This window comes from Balearica regulorum, chromosome 1 (genome assembly GCF_011004875.1).
Source record: "Balearica regulorum gibbericeps isolate bBalReg1 chromosome 1, bBalReg1.pri, whole genome shotgun sequence".
NCBI classification, from domain to species: domain Eukaryota; kingdom Metazoa; phylum Chordata; class Aves; order Gruiformes; family Gruidae; genus Balearica; species Balearica regulorum.
The window spans coordinates 24,828,416-24,848,336 of NC_046184.1; the positions used below are offsets into that span (position 1 = coordinate 24,828,416).

General features: G+C 38.0%; 1 protein-coding gene across 1 annotated transcript in view; it reads left to right on the forward strand.

Moving 5' to 3' along the window:
* The window catches only part of WASL (WASP like actin nucleation promoting factor), a 53,637-nt gene that overhangs the window by 25,468 nt on the left and 8,248 nt on the right, over window positions 1–19,921 (forward strand). Inside the window, exons 2-8 of the mRNA XM_075743071.1 lie at window positions 1,496–1,630; window positions 2,811–2,897; window positions 3,436–3,532; window positions 8,494–8,517; window positions 15,115–15,283; window positions 18,547–18,589; window positions 18,994–19,147. Coding sequence (XP_075599186.1) covers window positions 1,496–1,630; window positions 2,811–2,897; window positions 3,436–3,532; window positions 8,494–8,517; window positions 15,115–15,283; window positions 18,547–18,589; window positions 18,994–19,147 — 709 coding nt within the window. The remainder of the gene's footprint in view (window positions 1–1,495; window positions 1,631–2,810; window positions 2,898–3,435; window positions 3,533–8,493; window positions 8,518–15,114; window positions 15,284–18,546; window positions 18,590–18,993; window positions 19,148–19,921) is intronic.

Genomic DNA, 19,921 nt, shown 5'->3' on the forward strand with positions numbered 1-19,921 from the left:
CGTCCAGAAGGGTCTTGGAACTATAACAGATCCATGAAAATATCTGCTTAATGTTCCATAGTGAAAAAGGAAATAAAACTCTTTGACTTACAGGGAAAGAAATAGAGAAGAAACCAGAAAGCACTATTATTGTGATGCTATGTTCAAAAGGCTAGCAAACTGCATTCGTACAGCATTAGTCTCATCCCTAAGGGAGGATGTAGTAGGACAAGGTAAGAGCCATATGAGAGTGACAAGGCTAGTTAAGTGTAGAATTTTTTTTTTCTTGGTACAAGAATGACTTAAAGTATCATTTCCTAAACAGTAGAGAACTTACAGGGCAAAGTGGTGTGACAAATACCTATAAAAGCATGTGCAGCATAGAGAGGCAACTATGAAACCAGTAACACTGTCTCTTAGTGTAAGAACAAGGAGGGACAGTCAACTGAAACTAGCAGGTGGCAAACTTTTAGATAAAAGTAGCTATTCACAGAGTGCATAAGTGAACTGTGAAATACAATCCTGCCCAGTGCTGTGGTGCCCAGAAGTTCACATGGATCTGAAAAGTAATTAGATAAACTCACAAAGGAAAAACCCAACCTGTGCTGTAAAACAGGTATGTTGGCTTAGGGGAGCTTTGAACTCCAACCTATCAGTTGTTGAGGATATACTCCCATAGTGTAACGGTGTATTCTTGCATTCTTACCTGGGCATCTGGTGCTGTTGGAGAGTAGATCCCGAGCTAGATAGCCTCTGGTCTGTCCCATTACAGAGCCTTTAAGCTTTATGTCCTTACGACTTCACTGCTAAATAAATATTCTTCAAAGGCTCCAATTTTCCTTCCCTCATTGAACTCTTAAGCTAGGACACATATATACTAGAAAATATGCTGAGGAATGTTCCCAGTGACTGAAGCAATCTGATGTGGAATAATCTTCATCTGTTAGTACATTCTCTCAATTTGAAAATAGGACTATTTCAAGTTGCCAACTGGGAACGAGCCTAGCTCATGCGAATTCTCAAGCCATGCCCAAGAATTTTAGGAGTTCGCTAGTTGGCATAGGCTAAAATCATGCCAGAGACCATGTAGACAGTTGCATTCCAGTACCCGGGACTGTTTCCAGGCACAGTGTAATTTACAGTTCTAGCCTGAGTATTGCATTTCTATCCAGTTTGAAGTACGGAACAGAAAGAAATTTAGTTGCACAGTTGGGCTTCTCTGTGTGACCTCCGTAGTTACTGGTCTGTCTCTTACAGGCAAAGTCTCTGCTGATTTTTATGAGCAAGAACAAAAAGTTCAGTTGGGTTCTTGAGCTATCTAAATCTTGCATAGAAGTGAAAAATCTGAAGCGTGGAAGTGATTTGGGGTCATTTGAACTTTACTGTGTTATCACCTGGGAAATCATCAAAGTTGCTGCCTAGCACAAGGAACAAAATCAAAAGATGCTTTGATAAAAGATGAAATGTAGAATTTGAGATTTTTACCTTTAAAAATAATAAACTTTTTTTTTTTTAGACGATGTCTTCAGCAGTTGTTCAAATATATGCAGCAGATCGCAATGCCATGTGGTCAAAGAAATGCTGTGGTGTAGCTTGCCTTGTAAAGGACAATCCTCAGAGGTCGTATTTTATCAGAATATTTGACATTAAGGTAAGCATCTTTTTTTCTTTTTCAGACTCTTTAAACTTGATTGTATTCGTTCTCCATTTTGAATTGAATGAGTATAGGTTGTCGTAGCTACAAACTCACAGAAATTCTCAAGTAAATGATTGTGCTTTAAGCGGTGCAATTACAGTGCTTATTAATAAGCAAGTGCAACTTTCTCAGGTATTCTAAATTTAAATTATTTCACAGATGTCAGCTTTTATGGAGCAAATAAATATCAGATACCATTTTCTTAGACCTCGCAGAAGCTGTCCTCTACAGACCTGATGAGTCAAACTACTGAAAGTTAATATAGTGTCACTGATGTGGGTAGCTGTCAAAATTCTAGTGGGTGTCACTAGTGTTTGGATGATATTAATAGGTGCTGTCTTCTGTACAGGTGGAAACAATGTTTTTGATTAGTGTGTTAGTGCATGTGACAACTGCAGGACAAATAAGTTGGGTTATTTTCCCTCCACAATATATACAGTCATACTGAAGATCTTTGTGCTAGTAGGAACTAAGGGGTGAAGTGTCCAGGATGTGTTTTCGTAACAAAAATTGTACTGAGAAGCGTAAGTCCTGCTGACTTTGAGACTTTGGAAAGCTTTCCATTATCTCTACAGCCAGGAGCAGCTCATTATCTTCAGCATTCAGTGCTTGAAGTCTCTCAGATTTGTTCAGGATTGCCAGTTGGCACTTGCATTTGTGATTTGATCACTTGACTATTAGACTTAGAAACCTGTTCCTTGGGTGCTGAAATATAATGTCATTTCACTATATAAAGCTTCTTAAAAAGGTGAGATTTTTGTTCCCTTTAACTGTTTCCAAGTCAAGCCTGAGATAATAACAGAAGACTGGAAGTGTCTATTGCTGTTATCACTGTCTTCCTGTCACTGGTCACTATTACCGCTCCCAGTATCACTATTGCAGGATTGTAGAATTTGAAGGATGTTTTTTGAAAATGTCCAGGAATTTGAACAGAACACAGTGACCTCATGGAATAGTCTTCCACAGCTCTTCCACAAGTTCCAGTGTATTTTGATTTTGATTGAGCTCATTCGTTGGCTTAAAAGCAAAGTAGATGCTTAACACCATGCAGCTTCCAAGTCTTACTGGGTTCTATGGTGAAAGATGTTAAACTCTGCAATTCATTTAAGGTTTTTTTTTTTTTTTTTCTTTTCAGGATGGGAAATTACTGTGGGAGCAGGAGCTGTACAATAACTTTGTATATAATAGTCCTAGAGGATATTTTCATACCTTTGCTGGAGATGTGAGTCTCAACATCTTTGAATACCTATTTTAAAATGTCTTTTATTTGAACAGTAGCTTCTTTTACTATAACTGAGGTTTTTATTTTTATTCTGTAAATTATTTATAAAAGTACAATATTTCCTGTGTACCTTGAAGCTTTTTAAGCTTATTTATAAAAGGATTTTTTTTGTATCTCAACTAGAAAGCCTAATCCATAGGACAGAAGCCTAAAATGCAGTTGTTAATTTTCAACCCCCTTTAATGAAATTCCATTTTGACTTACAGATGATGTTTGTGAAGTATCATATGTTCTTAAACACAAATTTTCCTCTCTCCCCTTTGATTTCAAGATTTTTCTCAAATTTGTTAGCCATGATCTCTAGAAACTTGATTAGTAGACAGACATTCCTAAGATAGAATGTTTCACTAAGTCTTGGTTCCAAATCAGCAGTGATGATTTTTTTCTGATTATACCTTCAGAAGGTGTAAGAAGACATTTAAGAAAGCCATTGAAACATTTTCTTAGTCATGGGTGGGGGAATATTAATGTTTTTCAGACATGTCAAGTTGGTCTTAATTTTGCTAATGAAGAAGAAGCTAAACTATTCCGCAAAACAGTAACAGATTTACTTGGACGACGGCAGAGAAAATCTGGTAAATATTCAAATTAATCTTAAATTCAGGCTTGTTTATGTTGTTTTGGGGGGAGGCAGGAAGCTACTTCTATGTCTGAAAGCTACTCGAGGTACTACTGCTATATTAATATTTAGGAGTAATTGTGTTATTAAAGTGTACTACTTTTCTCTATTGTGCAAAAATATTTTTCTGGAATAACTTAACTTGATGCTCCTTGCTGTAAGTTTCCTTGTAAGCTAAGACTCCAAGGTTGTGGCGTTTGAAAATATAGATCAGGACAAAGCAAAAATGGTAAGCTGTCAGTGGGAAAACTAGAAATCTTTCTGTAAGCTGTTTTCACATTTGACTAAACCCTCTTTTAGCTCTAGGCTGTTTATAACTGATTTGTTTAAATTCAGCCCAAGTGGGTTGTAACAAAGATTTTACCATCTGGTATGTTCAGTAGTTCATGTGAATGAATTTTTGGCATTGGTCCCGCGTTTAGTAGAGAAATATCTTTTATTCAAAACTAGTGATCTTGACGGAGGCCAAGAACAGAAGACATAATGTGCCTATACTGTCCTTAGCACAGGACAGTCTGAAGCACAGCTGCAAGATGCTTTATGAACACGGTCAGTGTTTTAAAGGGAGCTCAGGCTTCCTACAGATCTTGTCTTGGTCCTTTTCCAGGGAGCCCATAAACAACTTGCCTATCTGACAGCCATATGTCCATGAAGAATAAGGTGATATAAAACATAGACTGGGAACGCATGGATGTGCTCAGGGTTCCTGTAAGCCGTAGTGTGGATTTGTGTTCAAGCTACAGGATGGGTTTTTGTAGTCCATTCTGAAATCGAATTGCACTAGCAGTGCAGTGTAGACTAATGTAAAGGGAGGAAGCACTCATCTTGGAGTGCCATCCTTTCAAGTATTCTTAAGAACCTGCATGTTCTATATGTATTTCCTTGGATTTCATTGAGGGATGGTGACTCAGATGCAGAACATTTGTTGCAGAAGCTTAAATGGTTTCTTTAAGATTCCCTCTACTCAGAATTAGAATAAGATCGTAGGGTTTCATGAGAAGAAGTGCCATTAATAATGTTTCTCATACTTGTGTGAAAATAATCTTGTATCAGCTTGCATCTCTTGTTTCTGAAGTTTCACTCTATGTGCCTAAATCACCATGCTGCAATGCACAGACATGACTTGGGAGGAAATATGTTTGCATTATTGGCCATGGCAAACTTTGAAAATAGTGGTTCAGTCAAACATCCTGTGAACAGGATGTCCTTCCACATAGAGATCTTTGGGTTTTTTTCCACAGGACCACACAATTTTTTCTTGTTACTCTTTGAGTAATATCTTGGGGTTTGTGCTCAAACTTATGTTGTAGGATGAGCTTATTCCATACATTGTCTTTTAACAAACAAACAACTCCCCCACCCCAACCACAACTTGAAGATAACTTTAATTTAAAACAAAACAAAAATCTCCCAAGTTTTTTTGTTGTTAAGACCTGCAAAACAAGAATTGAAAACAATAATGAGATTCCTTAGTCAAGCCACCAGATGGAGTTCTGTATTTGTCATTGATGTGACTGTATCTAATTGTGCTTCTAAAGTAACAGGCTTTGCACTTGCCCAAGTCAAAGCTGATATGCCGTTGGTGTTTATTTTTATATATATAAAAATGCTTATATAACATATATATCTATATGTATAAATTAATGTCATATGTCAAAGTTGTGTATTATTTACAATGTATATATAAACTGTGTATTCTAACGCATCTTAACTTCTCAAATACAAACGTAATAGTCTGGTAGTTTTGATGGTTTTCTGTTTTAATGGGATTTTTTACTCCCATGCCTTCCAAAGTATGTTTCATTTCATAGCAATGCCACCTGACATGCTTTCAGCTGAATTGAGTGCTCCATGTGATCACTTAGCAGCTGTTACACCATTCAGGGCTTGCTAGGAGTCTTTTCCAGGAGTCTTATGGAAAGCTTATGTTGTTGGAAGGTAGCAAGAACAGCAGTTCTGGCTCACAAAACTATGTTCTTGGTGTCGAGACTAGTACACAAAATATTGTCTAATGGCTGCAAGAAGAGGCAACAGTATTCTGCTCTTCCTCATTCAGCATGAAATGTACTCCAGCATACAGACAACTCCTGAGTAAGTGCATCTGGAGTTCCAGAGAGGTGAAAGTTTTTGGTTCCAAATAGAGAAAGTACAAAAGCTTGCAAATGTACAAAATATCTAATAGAGAACAGAATGAAGGAGAAAGGCAGAGAAAGAACTATTGATATGTCTTCATAATCTTTTTATATCACACTGGTTTTCATCTAGCTAAATTCTGATTATTTTTTTTTTTAAAGTCAATTAAATTCTTAACCTTATGTTAGGAAGAAATTACAATAATTAGTTAATTTCTCTGGTAGATTTACTTAAATAATCTCTCCATTTACACCTTAAACCAATCCCAGATAGTTCCCCTGGTAAGCAGGGTGAACACAGTGTTTCTCTCCTCAGTGTGTGCCAGTGTAATGCATTCTCACTTTGGGTATTCTTGCACGTGGGTACCATTAGTTTTTGTTTTTATTATCTTGCCTCAGAAATGTTAATGTGTGTACACACACGTGTCTTCTCCACATGCTGAGCACTCAGCCTTACAAGGTCACCAGAGACTTGTAGAACAGAGCCGTGTTCTGAACTGCCTTTCTGAACTAGGAGGCTTCTTGACTAATTTTTATGGACCGCTCGTGGCTCATGGGTGGGAGCTCTGTTAGCCCTCTCTGTGAAGCTGCCTTTGTCCTCCACAAGCTTTTAGCTCCTGATGCTCTTCCTAACACAGTTCATAAGCTTCAAGCTGGGTACTTAATACAGACAGCTTTTTTTTTTTTTTTTTTTTTTTTTTTTTTTTTTTTTTTTCTTCTGTGGTCACAGCTTTTGCTTTTGCTGTCTGGGAGATAAGGACATCTCTTGAAGTGCTTGGCTTGCATGGGATTCAAGTCTCAGCAGAGAACATTCTGGTTTCCAGGAATACTTATGGAAGGGAGCTGTGTTTTTTGGACATAGGCAGCTGGTGAAGTTGGTCTGGTTTGGATCAGTAGGCATCTCCATTGTCAAAAAAGGAGAAATCTGCCACTCTCCAGTCAGCTCATCTCTACTTCAGAACAGGAGTTCGTATTTTCTAGTCAGCAGTGGGAACCACAGAAAAACAGATCTGGTATCTTTGGGCCACAAATTAATCTTCTATATACCCAGCAAAAATTACAGGAAATGTTTAAAATGTCTTACTTTGTTTTCTACTATCTTTTCTCTTGAACTCTTTCTTCTAATGAAAACTGTAATGGATTCCCATGATTTGGCCCAAGGCCACTTAACACTTCCTATCAATACGTCCTGCTTTTGCCAGCTTCCTGTCCTGTGCCAAACGACTTGCATTCAGTCCTGCACTCTCCTTTACTGTCTCTGAGTTGTTGAATAAAACTCTTAATTAAGTTCCAAAAGTTGAGTTTGAGTTTGGGGTTGTTTTTTGGTTTGTTTGGGGTTGTTTTTTTTTTTGGCAGTACATCAGTGGTTTCTTAAACTGAATATTCTAGGAAAAGAAAGCATAGTATTTCAGCAAAAAGCTTTTTTTTTTTTTTTTTTTTTCTTTCCCGTCAGCCCTGATACCTTTTGCTGAGGCACCCTTGCAGAGGTTCTCCTCCTCTGTCTAAAAGTAACCTGCTGTGAGCTAATAGGCAACTGTCTGTCTTTAGAAGCAAAAGTTGATTCTCAAGGGGTTTTGGTCCCCTTCCTCTGAAGGTGTGTTGACCTTGACAGGTTCTTTATTCCTACCTGAAGATCAGCTGACTGATATGAGGCTGACTTGCCTTGCACACTTAAAATTGTAGATTTTTAAAAAATATTGCTAGGATAAGGTCAGCACCCTTTGTGGAGGCGCCTTCTCCCTTCCCCTTATGTTTGTGTCTGGAAAAATATAGTAAGTTAGCAGGTTTTCTGGGACTCTCTGAAAAATGAAATGTCTGTTAGAAATTCTTAATACAAAACTCTTGAGGAGTCCCTGTTAGATTTCATATACTCCAGATCTGAAAGGGAGCAATGCACAGCCTGCCTTAGAGCTGTGTTTTTTGGTGTGGTGAGCTGACAAACTGCTTGCCCATATGGGTACTGCTAAATCCAAAACTGTTAAGAGTGTGTGTAGGTACACAAATAGTGTAACTGTATACTGGGGGTTTTGAAGGACGGTTGCAGGGTAGGTAAATGTTATTTGTGGTGGATAGGGATTAATAATAAGTGAAGGAAATCCCTTTTAAAGGAAAATTTATTATTATAGCCTGAGAGCACTGAGGTGTGAAATGTTTACAACTACATTTGAAATCATCAAGCCAAATTCTTCATGCTCTGTGAAACAGTTTGCTGTTGTGAATAGAATATCAGATTAGTACTAAGGAGATTCTAGTTCTGTTCCTTATTATTCATTTACCTGTTGGATAACATAGGTCAAGTGTCTTGCCCCTCTGTGTCCTATTTTCTTTGTATAAAACCAAAAATAATTATAATATATTTTAGGTTCTGAGGGAGAACAATACTGTATGAAAGTGCTAATTATATTTCAAATAAGAATGAAGGAACAGTATAATTCAGAGGAAATCAGAAACTATAATGCTTCAAAAATCTTGATTTGATAGGTTGTACCAAAACAGCTGCTTTGTGAATATTTCACCTTACTTTGGAGTCAAAATGTCTGAAACCAACTCAATAGCTCTTTCCTACTCCTGCTTGATTTGCTCACTCGAAATCAGTGCTTATTGTCTCAGATTTAGTTTTTATTGTTCTGTAATGCTTTGTTTCAACTGCAAGTAGGCTTTAAGGATATTGATAGATTCTTAAGTTTATGTTCAAGGTCACTGAAAGCTTCAGTAGAACTGAAAATTTAGAATGAATTTTTCCTGTGATACCTATGAATAAATAGCTCCTTTTCTTTTTCAACAGAAAAAAGACGAGACCCACCAAATGGTAAGCTTTTTTGCATGAATCACTGCATTTTATTTTTTCCTACTACTGTCATTTACTGTTTATGCATAGCTTTGTTTTGGACTTGCTCAGGATAGTGTCCAGGTTTTGGCAGGGATAGAGTTAATTTTCCTCCTAGCAGCTGCTATAGTGCTGTGGTTTGGATTTAGGATGAGAATAATGTTGATAACACACTGACGTTTTAGTTGTTGCCAAGCAGTCAGGGACTTTTCAGCTTCTCACACTGCCCTGCCAACAAGAAGGTGGGGGTGCACAAAAAGCTGGGAGGGGACACAGCCAGGACAGCTGACCCAAACTGGCCAAAGGGATGTTCTATACCATATGACATCAGGCTCCATATACAACTGGGGGAGTTGTCCAGGAGGCATTTTGGCTTGAGAACTAGCTGAACATTGGTTTCAGGTGGTGAGCAATTGTGCTGTGCATCACTTGTTTTGTATATTTATCATCATCATCCTTTTCTGTCCTATTAAACGGTCTTTATCTCAACCCATGAGTTTTAACTTCCCCCTCCCTTTCTTTTTGGTTCTCTCCCCCATCCCACTGCGGGGGGTGGCATGAGCAAATGGCTGTGCAGTTGTTTTAGCTGCCTGCCAGGTTAAACCACAACAGATATGCATGCGGTGGCAAAAGCAGTAAACTCTTATGCTGGAGACCAGTATATTTGTTTTGTTTCTGTTCTTTGGTATTTGTTTAGTTGTAGCTTGAAAGATTTGTGGCTTAGCTGGCATTCCTAAAGAATGTTTTTGGAGGAGTGTTTTGTTGCAAATACGACAGAGGCCCTTCAGCTTAAACTGGGAAGAAAACTTTGTACCTTGCATTTACTGCTTGGTCTTCAGAATATGTATATATAGGATCACTATACAGAAATGAATGCTGAAATTAAAAGTTAGCCTATTTGTCTAAAGGCAGGCATAATGATGACAGATTTCATAAAGCATCCATAAAATTTAGATTTCAGTGTTTCCAGCTAACTATGTAGCATAGCCTTTTGATCATATCTCATATGTTGTGGAAGGCATTTGGCACTGTCCCGCACAATATCCTTGTTTCTAAATTAGAGAGACATGGATTCGATGGATGGACCACGCGGTGGATAAGGAATTGGCTGGATGGTCGCACTCAAAGAGTTGTGGTCAATGGCTCAATGTCCAAGTGGAGGGAGAACAGTGACGAGTGGTGTTCCTCAGGGGTCGGTACTGGGACCAGCAATGTTTAACATCTTTGTCGGCAACGTGGACAGTGGGATCGAGTGCACCCTCAGCAAGTTTGCCAATGACACCAAGCTGTGTGATGTGGTCAACACACTGGAGGGAAGGGATGCCATCCAGAGGGACCTTGACAGGCTGGAGAGGTGGGCCCATGCGAACCGCATGAAGTTCAACAAGGCCAAGTGCAAGGTCCTGCACGTGGGTCGGCGCAATCCCAAGCACGACTATAGGCCGGGCGGAGAATGGATTGAGAGGAGCCCTGAGGAGAAGGACTTGGGGGTATTGATTGATGAGAAGCTCCACATGAGCCAGCAGTGTGCGCTTGCAGCCCAGAAAGCCAACCGTGTCCTGGGCTGCATCAAAAGAAGTGTGACCAGCAGGTCAAGGGAGGTGATCCTGCCCCTCTACTCCGCTCTGGTGAGACCCCACCTGGAGTACTGTGTCCAGCTCTGGGGGCCCCAGTACAGGAGAGACCTGGAGCTGTTGGAGCGAGTCCAGAGGAGGGCCACGAAGCTGATCAGAGGGCTGGAGCACCTCTCCTATGAGGACAGGCTGAGAGAGTTGGGGTTGTTCAGCCTGGAGAAAAGAAGGCTCCAGGGAGATCTAATTGCGGCCTACCAGTACCTGAAGGGGCCTACAGGAAAGATGGTGAGGGACTGTTTATCAGGGATTGTAGTGACAGGACAAGGGGTAATGGGTTCAAGCTGAAGGAGGGGAGATTTAGATGAGATGTTAGAAAGAAATTCTTTACTGTGAGGGTGGTGAGGCACTGGAACAGGTTGCCCAGAGAAGCTGTAGATGCCCCATCCCTGGAAGTGTTCGAGGCCACGTTGGATGAGGCTTTGGGCAACGTGGTCTAGTGGAGGGTGTCCCTGCCCATGGCAGGGGGGTTGGAACTAGATGATCTTTAAGGTCCCTTCCAACCCTAACCATTCTATGATTCTGTGATTCTTTGTTTGTCAATATTACTTTTTTTTTTTTTGGTGCATGAAGGATTATTTGAATCTATTTGCCTCTCAGGAATACATCTGACTAGCATGAAGATACAGATTTCTCAGGAGCCCCTGTCATTAAATTGATGGAAGGAGTTAAAACTATGTATCAATTTGATCCAAAATTTTTGTATCGTCTATTCTAAAATCAAGTGAAAAATGCACATCAAGTTTGGAGTCTCTGTAGCTCTAGATTCACACTGAAGTTACAAAGTGATTTCTCCTGTGGTATTTCTGTTGGTGATCCAGATCACAGGTCCTATCACTGTATGTTAGTTTGCTGCTTGAGCCAATGGTATAGTCAACTGAGGTCCCCTCATGGCCTGAGGAGGTAGTCTTAAATTTGTGCTACCTGAGGCATCCAAGCATCTCAGTAGGTCACCAAAATATGTAATCCGTAACTAATCCTGAATTATGGGAACTACTGATGTCATATATCCAAATAACCCCCCACCCCCCTCTATATGGAATACTTCTCAGAAAAATTATTTTTTTTTTCATAAACATTAAGTTTTGAGGAAGTTCAGACAATCATCAGTTTAGGCCAGGCATTTTTAGTATCGATTCCTTCAGCTGGGACTGGATTGTTTAGTTTTGAAACAATCATACCAGCTTTTCTGAGCTTTCAGGAGGTTGTAACTGTTCTGCCTCTTGAGCAACATTTGGTTTTGTTCACTAAACAGTGCATCCCTGATAGCAGTATCTGCAGCGCAGAGGGGAAGAAAAACAGCAATGGTGATTGTGTAGTGCCACCTACCACAAAAAATTTAGCCTTCGTCTCTACTGTAAATGTTACCAACAGTAACACAAAAAATTTGTTTGTCTAGTTTGCTATCTGTGATTGGGATAAGATTTAAGAAAACTAAACCTGCAAAAACTAAGCTTGCAAAAACTTTTGTACTTAAAATAGTCTCCGTAATCCATCCTGTAAGACCTCAGGCAACCACGTTTTTGAGAAAAACACTCACATACTAAACTTGCATTCATTGGTCCTATGCCTTTATCCTGAATATTCTGTGAAAGACATAGGTTTATGCCCAGTGATTCAAGTTTTATAATTGCTAGTCAAAGTTCTGAGCATCTCTGCTTTTTAATAAACCATTTCTCTGGGACATCCATGTACTCTTTCACAACCTGTCCATTTTTCTTTTCTGATTCTGTCAAATTATATAATGCCTGGCTTCTCTGCTGACAAAGAGTTAAGTGGGGTCATGCCCTCTGTAGTCACAGGTGAGACATGGTCAGGGTACAGGTAATAGCCTGGGGTGGTTATGCGCTGTACAGACTTGGCATTTCAGTATTTGGAATTCAGGCTAGAGCAGATGTTTGGGTTTGTTTTGTTGTTTTTTTTTTTTTTTTAATAATATACAACCTATTGTAGGATTAGCTAGTTCTTGTTTTACTTTCCATATGCAGTGAAATTCTGCTGGGGCGGGGGGAAGGAACACCTGCTTTTTTCTATTGGGTATCAGTGCATAATTACCTTTAAAACTGAAAAACAAGAGCAGTCACATTTCTGTACTCACATGATCCATGCTTGAAATACTGTGGGGAATTTTTAGTGGGGCTTGTTTGTCTGGATTTTCTGCATACGTTGAAGCTGCATGGAAAAAGCACTCTGTCTCTTTTGTATGACGTTTTCAATGGCACGGATTAAAGATTTTTTTTTTTTTGTAGAATTGCAGGATTAAAATCAAATTGGCATTAACAGTTATGTAAAATGTATTAGTCTGTAATTTCCTGGTATTTATGTTCCACTCATTTGTAATAGCTAGGTCTCTTTATGCAAATAAAGACGAGTTATTGTGGTTGAACTGACCTCTTAGTGAAGTTCTGGATGAAGTAAGGATTTGTCAGAGAATTAGGTTTTGAGGGAATCTTTAAGAATCATGTGGCAGAATTTTGTTTCAGATGTTAACTAGAGCAGTTTGCATGTATTGTAGGGCTGTCTGTAGTCTGAGACAGATGCCTGGAGAGGTTCTAAATAAAATACAAAGAATTTCATAGAATTAACATTTCAAAATGTTCTGTACTACATTTTCTGGAGCTCCTTCTGAAGATGTTACAGATACTGATAACAGTGGATGCTTAAGGCCACTGTACTGTCAGGTACTTCCTAATGATGAGCTCTATGTGCCTCTCTCGTCTTCATTTATTGAGTTATCTACACCTGATGGGGAAGGTGCATGTCTTATGATGGGAAGAATTTTACTGGATATAAATATGGCAGTTCTAGAAGAGTACAGTTCTTTCCAAGGTTCTTTTATCCCTCGTGGACATCTAAGGTCTAAACCTGACGGTAAGAAAAATTTTCATCTTTAGAGTCTGCTGTGATCTCTAGTATGAATATTATTAGTATCAGGCTATTAGTCATTCATTTCAGCTCATCTGAATAAAACTGCAATTTGCAAATGGCTACTGCTTTGCATGGTTAAAACCATATATGGTTACTTTAGGATTTTACATGCAAAAAGGTGTAATTTCAAAGACTGTTAGGAACTGTGAGAAGACTATCAAGAATTTCCTAGATGTGCTAAGGTACGTGTTTCTTTTTGAACCTCAGTATAGTTTTTGAAACTACAAATATCACTGTAATGGTGAGAAAGTATAGTAGGTGATTAAAGCGAAAATTAACACCTACAGTATTTTTTGTTTTTAGTCTAATGAAATTAAGACTGTAACTTTCAACTAATCCTGAAGATTTACTTAACTCCACTTGCTCAGTTTTGAGGTGATAATATTTGGCAATTAGTGAATTAATGTTAACTTCAAGTGTGACTTTAACAGTACACATTGTTTTGCTTGGTTGTATGTGGTCAGTTTGTGGTTTTGGGATTCTCAAAGGACAGCTGTCTAGGTCATAACATTTCTAGATCAAAGCATTTCTGCTTAGCAGAAAACATTTTAGAATTTCTTCCTGCAGTTTTAAATCTTGTCCTTTAAGACTCCTACAGGAACATAGGTGTTGTCATGTGATTTTTAGATGTGTTTTGTCTAGCCCAGTGTTGTGTTTCTGTTCTTGTTTCTTGTCTGGCCAGTACTAGGTGCTTCCCACTGAGGTGTTGAACTCCAAATGTCAGCTGTGTTATCTATTGTATTGTCTCCTTCTCCTTTATGATTTAGACTTTGGACTGTGAAACCTAAGGCTTGTTGGTGCTTTCAGAATGCTTAGGAGATCTTTGAATTACCCATACAAAATGCAGTTATGAAAAAATAATGTCAAAATAAGGTTCAGATTTATCAATGTTTAACTAGACGTTTTTATTTATCATCTGCCCAGTAAGACTGGATGCATGAGTCTTGTTTTAATTGATTTGCTAGCCATTGGGTAGTAACTCAGTGGAGGATGCTTTTCAAACTATTTCTGGCCAAACTGGTCTTAAATTGACTGCTTAGTTTCAGTTTTGGAAGAATGAGATTACTTACCCTTTTCACGGGTTTCTTTAAAAATACACATCTACGTGCGTGTGTATGAAAAATGCATAAACTGCCTCTTAATATTTAAATACTACTGTCACTTATGTCAAGGGTTATCTTCTGTCAAAACTAAAAAACCTGAGTGGTAAACGTACTAGGTGTATTTGCTAGTATTGCCCAAGTAATATAATACTAAAATGCTGAAATTGGCAGGAGTGTAATTCAGATGCATTTTAAATAATGAGAGTAGTAATCTGGAATTGTTTATAATGAAGAACAAGGTTTGAGAACATCATTAATGATTTGAGTGTTTAATTTCTATTTCTGGTGCTATTTTCACTGTCACTGCTCTTCATGCTTTGTTTCTTATCTGGGACTTTAATTTGTTTCACAAACCTGTCAAAGATTAAGAAATGCAAAATCATACATTTGAAGACAATAGTGTGTCCAGAGCAGCCATCTGAAGTTCTTGTGATACTCTAGTTCTGTGTGTGATGGCAGAAAGTGGTCCCTCTTGGGGCTTATTAAGCGAAGATTCCCTTGCCTTTAAGATCAATTTACTGTGCTGACAAGGTAATGGTGCGCTGGGGTTACTGTTTATGGCACTCACTTCTTTAATCCTGTCTAGGATTGTAGCTGTGCTGTACCTTAATGTGTCTCTTTCCATGTGTTCTGTGCACATGAAAGCTCTTGAGTTTAGAATTACTTTCTTGGCCAAATTTGTAAAAATCAAATTCTAGTTTAGAAATTTTTTTCTGCCATTGCTCTGCTCTAGCAATATGTCTTGTTTTGCTTTTTTCTTCAGCAAATAACTTAGTTTGTTTCTGAACCCAGCCGGATGCATGTGGCATGGAAAACTAGGGCTACAGAACAAGTATTTTGACACTCGAAAAGGTTTGTAGGTTAAATATGGCTTTTTTGAAACACAGTAATAAAAATCCCATACTTTACCTTCACAGGCCCAAATCTACCAATGGCAACTGTTGATATCAAAAACCCAGAAATTACAACTAACAGATTTTATACTCCACAAGTCAACAATATTTCATATACCAAAGAAAAGAAGAAAGGAAAAACTAAAAAAAGAAGATTGACAAAGGCAGATATTGGAACACCATCTAATTTCCAGTAAGAATTTGTTTGGGTTTGGGTTGGGCTGCTTTTTTTTGGGGGGGTGGGGGGGGTGTTGTGTGTCAAATTTTTGCAAATCCTCAAGACTTAAATGTGTGGCTATTGTGTTTAACCTGAACTACAGTGAATGCTAGTTGTAATGCTGTGGGGTGTAAAAGCAAGTTAGTTTATACACAGGTGAGGAGTTTACTGTAAACAAGAAACAACTTGCTATCCTAAAATACTTTAGAAACAATTTAGCTGCATAAAAATGTCTTTTTAAAGTGGTCAATTCAGCACAGACTCCGATTCAACCTCAGTGGTCAACTCTGTAACAGTGCTGTTCTTACAGCTGTGCCTGCTGAGCTGTGCTTCATCATACAAAATACATGTGGTCCTGCCTTGTCATAACAGCAGAAACGACATAGCCATAGCTTTATCTCTGACTTTCTGTTTACAAGCTTACTTATTCTGGAATGTGGGCTAGTACCTGTATCTTATGACAAAAGGACAGTGTGCATGTACACGCTTTTTAGGAATAGGTTGGGTTTTTTCTGATATTGTTTCTTATGTGTCTTCAACCTTATAGAATAGTTACGATGTATCATTTTAAGCTTCACTTTACTGAAGCTTGTATTTGGTCAGTTCACTAAGTTAACTATTGTTTTCCTGAACTATAATTTGATATTTTAATCTTCTGCCTTTTAAAATAAGTCTACTTTGTTTGCTAAAGTAACAGGAATTTAAAGAGCTTGAGTTAGTTACTGGAAGGATAAGTTTCTGTGAAGTACTAGAAAACCAGTGTGAGGTTTACATGCCAAGTGAACGTCTTGTTCTTTTGAACCATTATTTTGTATCACTCCCACTGACTGCCTTCCCAGAATAAAACTCGATAAAAGTGATGCTGGTATTACCAGTTACAGAATGTTACTGCACAGCATTTTGAGAGAGTGCTCTGTAGAATGGGATAGTGGTCAGAAAGTAAAAGGAGACGGGCTAAAATGCTTCCCTAACCAGACTGTGCGTAGACAGTTCAGACGTAAACCACGTTCTTTCTGATCTGAGTATCAGTGAAGTGCTGCATCTATTCGTGTCACTTGAAAAATGCAGAAAAGAATGAAAACTGAAAGAAAGAAAATTGAATAGTGATTGGTAGCTGGTCACTGTTGTAGCTCTCCTGATGCAGATTTCGACATATGCGGACAAAATTGCAAATAATGATTTGCATTAGTGTTACCTCAAATTGGAATTTGTAGAAGAGGTTGTGCAGATATAAAATGAATTTGAGACTTTGTTTATAATGTCTGTCAGGTTCTGACTGTTGCAAAACACTATGTGCGCTCATAAAATACTAAAGGAGACCTAGTGAAGCTGAGAATAAGATGATAAAATATTTAATGAAGTTCATTAAAGATATGTTCCCATATCTTTAAATGTAATGTTAAATTGTAAGTGATGAAGCTTTGCAAAAGAAGATTGAAAGTCTATTTTGTTCAGCTTAAGGTCCAGTATGCTTTTCTGTAGAGTGCAGTGAAGTGTCATCTTACTGTGTAAGATACTTTAATTGCTGGTTTTGTACAAACATATGGGAACTGGTGTTTGGCATTGTTAGGCAAATGTGCCAGTAGGGCAACTTGTGTGTAACTTGTGCAGTGATACTGGGGAAGACCAGCACTGTCACTGTTTATGCCAGATCAAGGTTGCAATCAGTAGACAGAATTTTTAAATGCCTCCTGTTAGAAAGATGTGGTCTTTCAGTGTTCTGAGAAAAAAAAAATCAAACTATACTTGACATTAATATAACTTCTTGCTGTATACATTCTTTTAAGTAACATAAGAGTTGCAGTTACCTGGTAAGTCTGCATTTTCATTGAAAAAGACCTCTGAAAACAATGTGTTACAGTCAATGTGTACAAGTAACTTATTTTACTCTGAAGGATGAAAAATAAATGAGAAATAACCCTATCACTACTCCCTATAAACTTTAATAATATCAATTAAGTACACTAAGCTCTGAATTGTATGCCCACAACCTCTTAAAAGGGCACCATGAATTGCACAGATATGCAGAGATATATGGGTAAGATTGTATTTGCTGGTAAATTTCTGTCAACTTCCATATGCCAGTTAATACATTACAATTGGTTATGGGACTATGTTTTAGGAAATGTGTGTCTAATTTATGTGAAGCAAGCTGTAGCTTAACATCCAGAATTCTGTAACCAATAAATCATCCTATCTTTTGGTAGTAAAAGGCATTTAAGTATTTAGGCAAAACAGGGGGCTTCCCTTTTTTCCTTTTCTGTGGCATAATGTAATTTTTAGACCAGATTTTTTGCTGCTTGCCCTTCAAACTAAGCAGTTAACTAATCATAGTTATACCAAGACCAAAATCGATCATTGAGCTTCAGTAATCTCATTAAGAATACTTATGCTGTTGGTGGTACTAACAGACCCAAGCAAGAATACAAGGTCTGTTGCACTAGGCACTGTATGACAGCGAAACAGTCCTTGTAATTTGACAAGCTTAGTCTAGATCATGTTGGTTACTAATGGCTCACCTGGTATTTTTAAAATTCTGAATTGGATTTCCTGAAGACTGGTTGTGTTTCTAGAACTGGCCATTGGCAAAAAGAAATCCAGAATGTGGAGTGCTGGTAATGTGATGATTCTGTCTTCTATAGTCAACAGCAGTTGCATGAAGTAGCTTGAAGGGCACGAACTCTTCTGGCTTTTATGTGATGCTATAATCAACTAAAAATAATACTTTAGTAGCTACGTGTGAGGGCTACTAGAAGCCTAGGAAGATGGCAGCTGAAAACAGTCCTGACTTTTCTTTGAAAGAAGTGAATAGGAGAAAGGTGATGAGAGAACAAACAGCGATGGTGGGGAGGTGGAGGTTTTCCAGCTGTATGATAGTCAAGACCTTGGCAGTAGCTTGAAGTCCAGTTACTATGTAAAGGCCAAACTCCTCTCTTGATCTCTGTGCAGTCCTTCCATCACCATCCGTATGCACCACAGGGAGGTGTGGAGCCTTCACGTTTTGCCACAGATTGTAACCTAATGGAGGAAAATAACTTCTCTGCTTGGTCTTTTGACACAAGACAAAAAGGGAGAGTAAAGGAAGCTTTACTATTCCGTTCTCAAGTGGGGCACTGAGAAGTTAGAATTGCTTAGGGTCTTATATACCTGACAGTAATCTCTAGTTATCTTGGTGTCCTATTATTTTAGTTAACAAGGTACTTTTTATGCTGATTAAATTAACTTTTCTGCTTTTTTAGACACATTGGACATGTTGGTTGGGATCCAAACACAGGTTTTGATGTAAGTAATTTAATAAGTTATTCAAGACACTGAATAATTAAAAACTTTAGAGGCTTTTTAATGTAAGTTGTGAAGATTGGCATTAAATAAACTTAACTGTACATCAAAATAGTTACAAATTGTGATTTTTATAATATGATTCAAAAAGAGAGAGATGCTGGAGTAGAAGGGAGTAGGAGAGATCTGGGATTGATGGGAAAACATGCATAACTTAAGGTTTTGTGCAGGGTACATACCTCCCCTAAAATAGTCCTTTCTGATTGAAAAGTCAACCCAGAGACATGTCTTTGGCTTTGCTGTTCCTTTTAACCATGTAGTTTGTGGGGGTTTTTCCCAATACAAATGATAATTTTAAAAAATTCTTCTATTTCAAGCTACTTAAACCTAACATATCTGACTTGCAGGTGAACAACTTAGACCCAGAACTGAAAAACCTGTTTGATATGTGTGGAATTTCAGAAGCTCAACTAAAAGACAAAGAAACCTCAAAGGTCATATATGATTTCATTGAAAAAACAGGAGGTGTGGAAGCTGTTAAAAATGAACTACGCAGACAAGGTAGGATTCCTTTTATTGCCATGTAAAAATTAGCAGGGCAGTTTTTGCCTTAAGGATTAGAGTAGAAGCTGTTGATGATGAGTGATTTTTGATTCTCTGGACTTCATGTCACCACAGTTGCACTGGATTTCATAAAGTTTCTGTATACCATACGCTATGTAAAAATATTTCATGCTTGACCTGTGAGAGTTCCCTAATGATTAAGGATCTTACCTAATGTCAGTTAAGTAATTTCCAGTAATGCTTAGTCTGACTGTAAAGCTATGCAGTATATTCCATATAGATTTTTCAGACTGTGTATGTTGCATATTTATTTTGTAATCTAAATCTTGTAAATAAGTTAAAAACTTAGAAGCAATATTGCTGTTGTCAATAGTAGTAGTAGTAGCACGTCTGACAGGTGTATGTGTGGTGCCTGTTTACCCTGGCATCACTGTGTAATGAGCCTTGCAACAGCTAGAGGCCTCCAAATTTTATATTAATATTCAAAAAAGAAAAAAAGGGGTTTTTTTAATTTAAAAAGTACTAATTTTGAGCAAGGTTCTGCTGTGAACAAATTCTCAAATAAGCCATTTCCTGCCTAACCTTTAAATGCCATCTCACTGATGCATTATCTAGTGGAACATAGCAAGTCAGTCTGAAAATTAGACTACCAATGTCAAACTTCCAAAATTTGCCTGGAACACTTCTCAAGAGAAATAGGATATAAATGCCATTGAAATTACAGCAGTTTGAAACTAGCGAGTAAAATGTTCGAGTGACTGGAGAGATAGA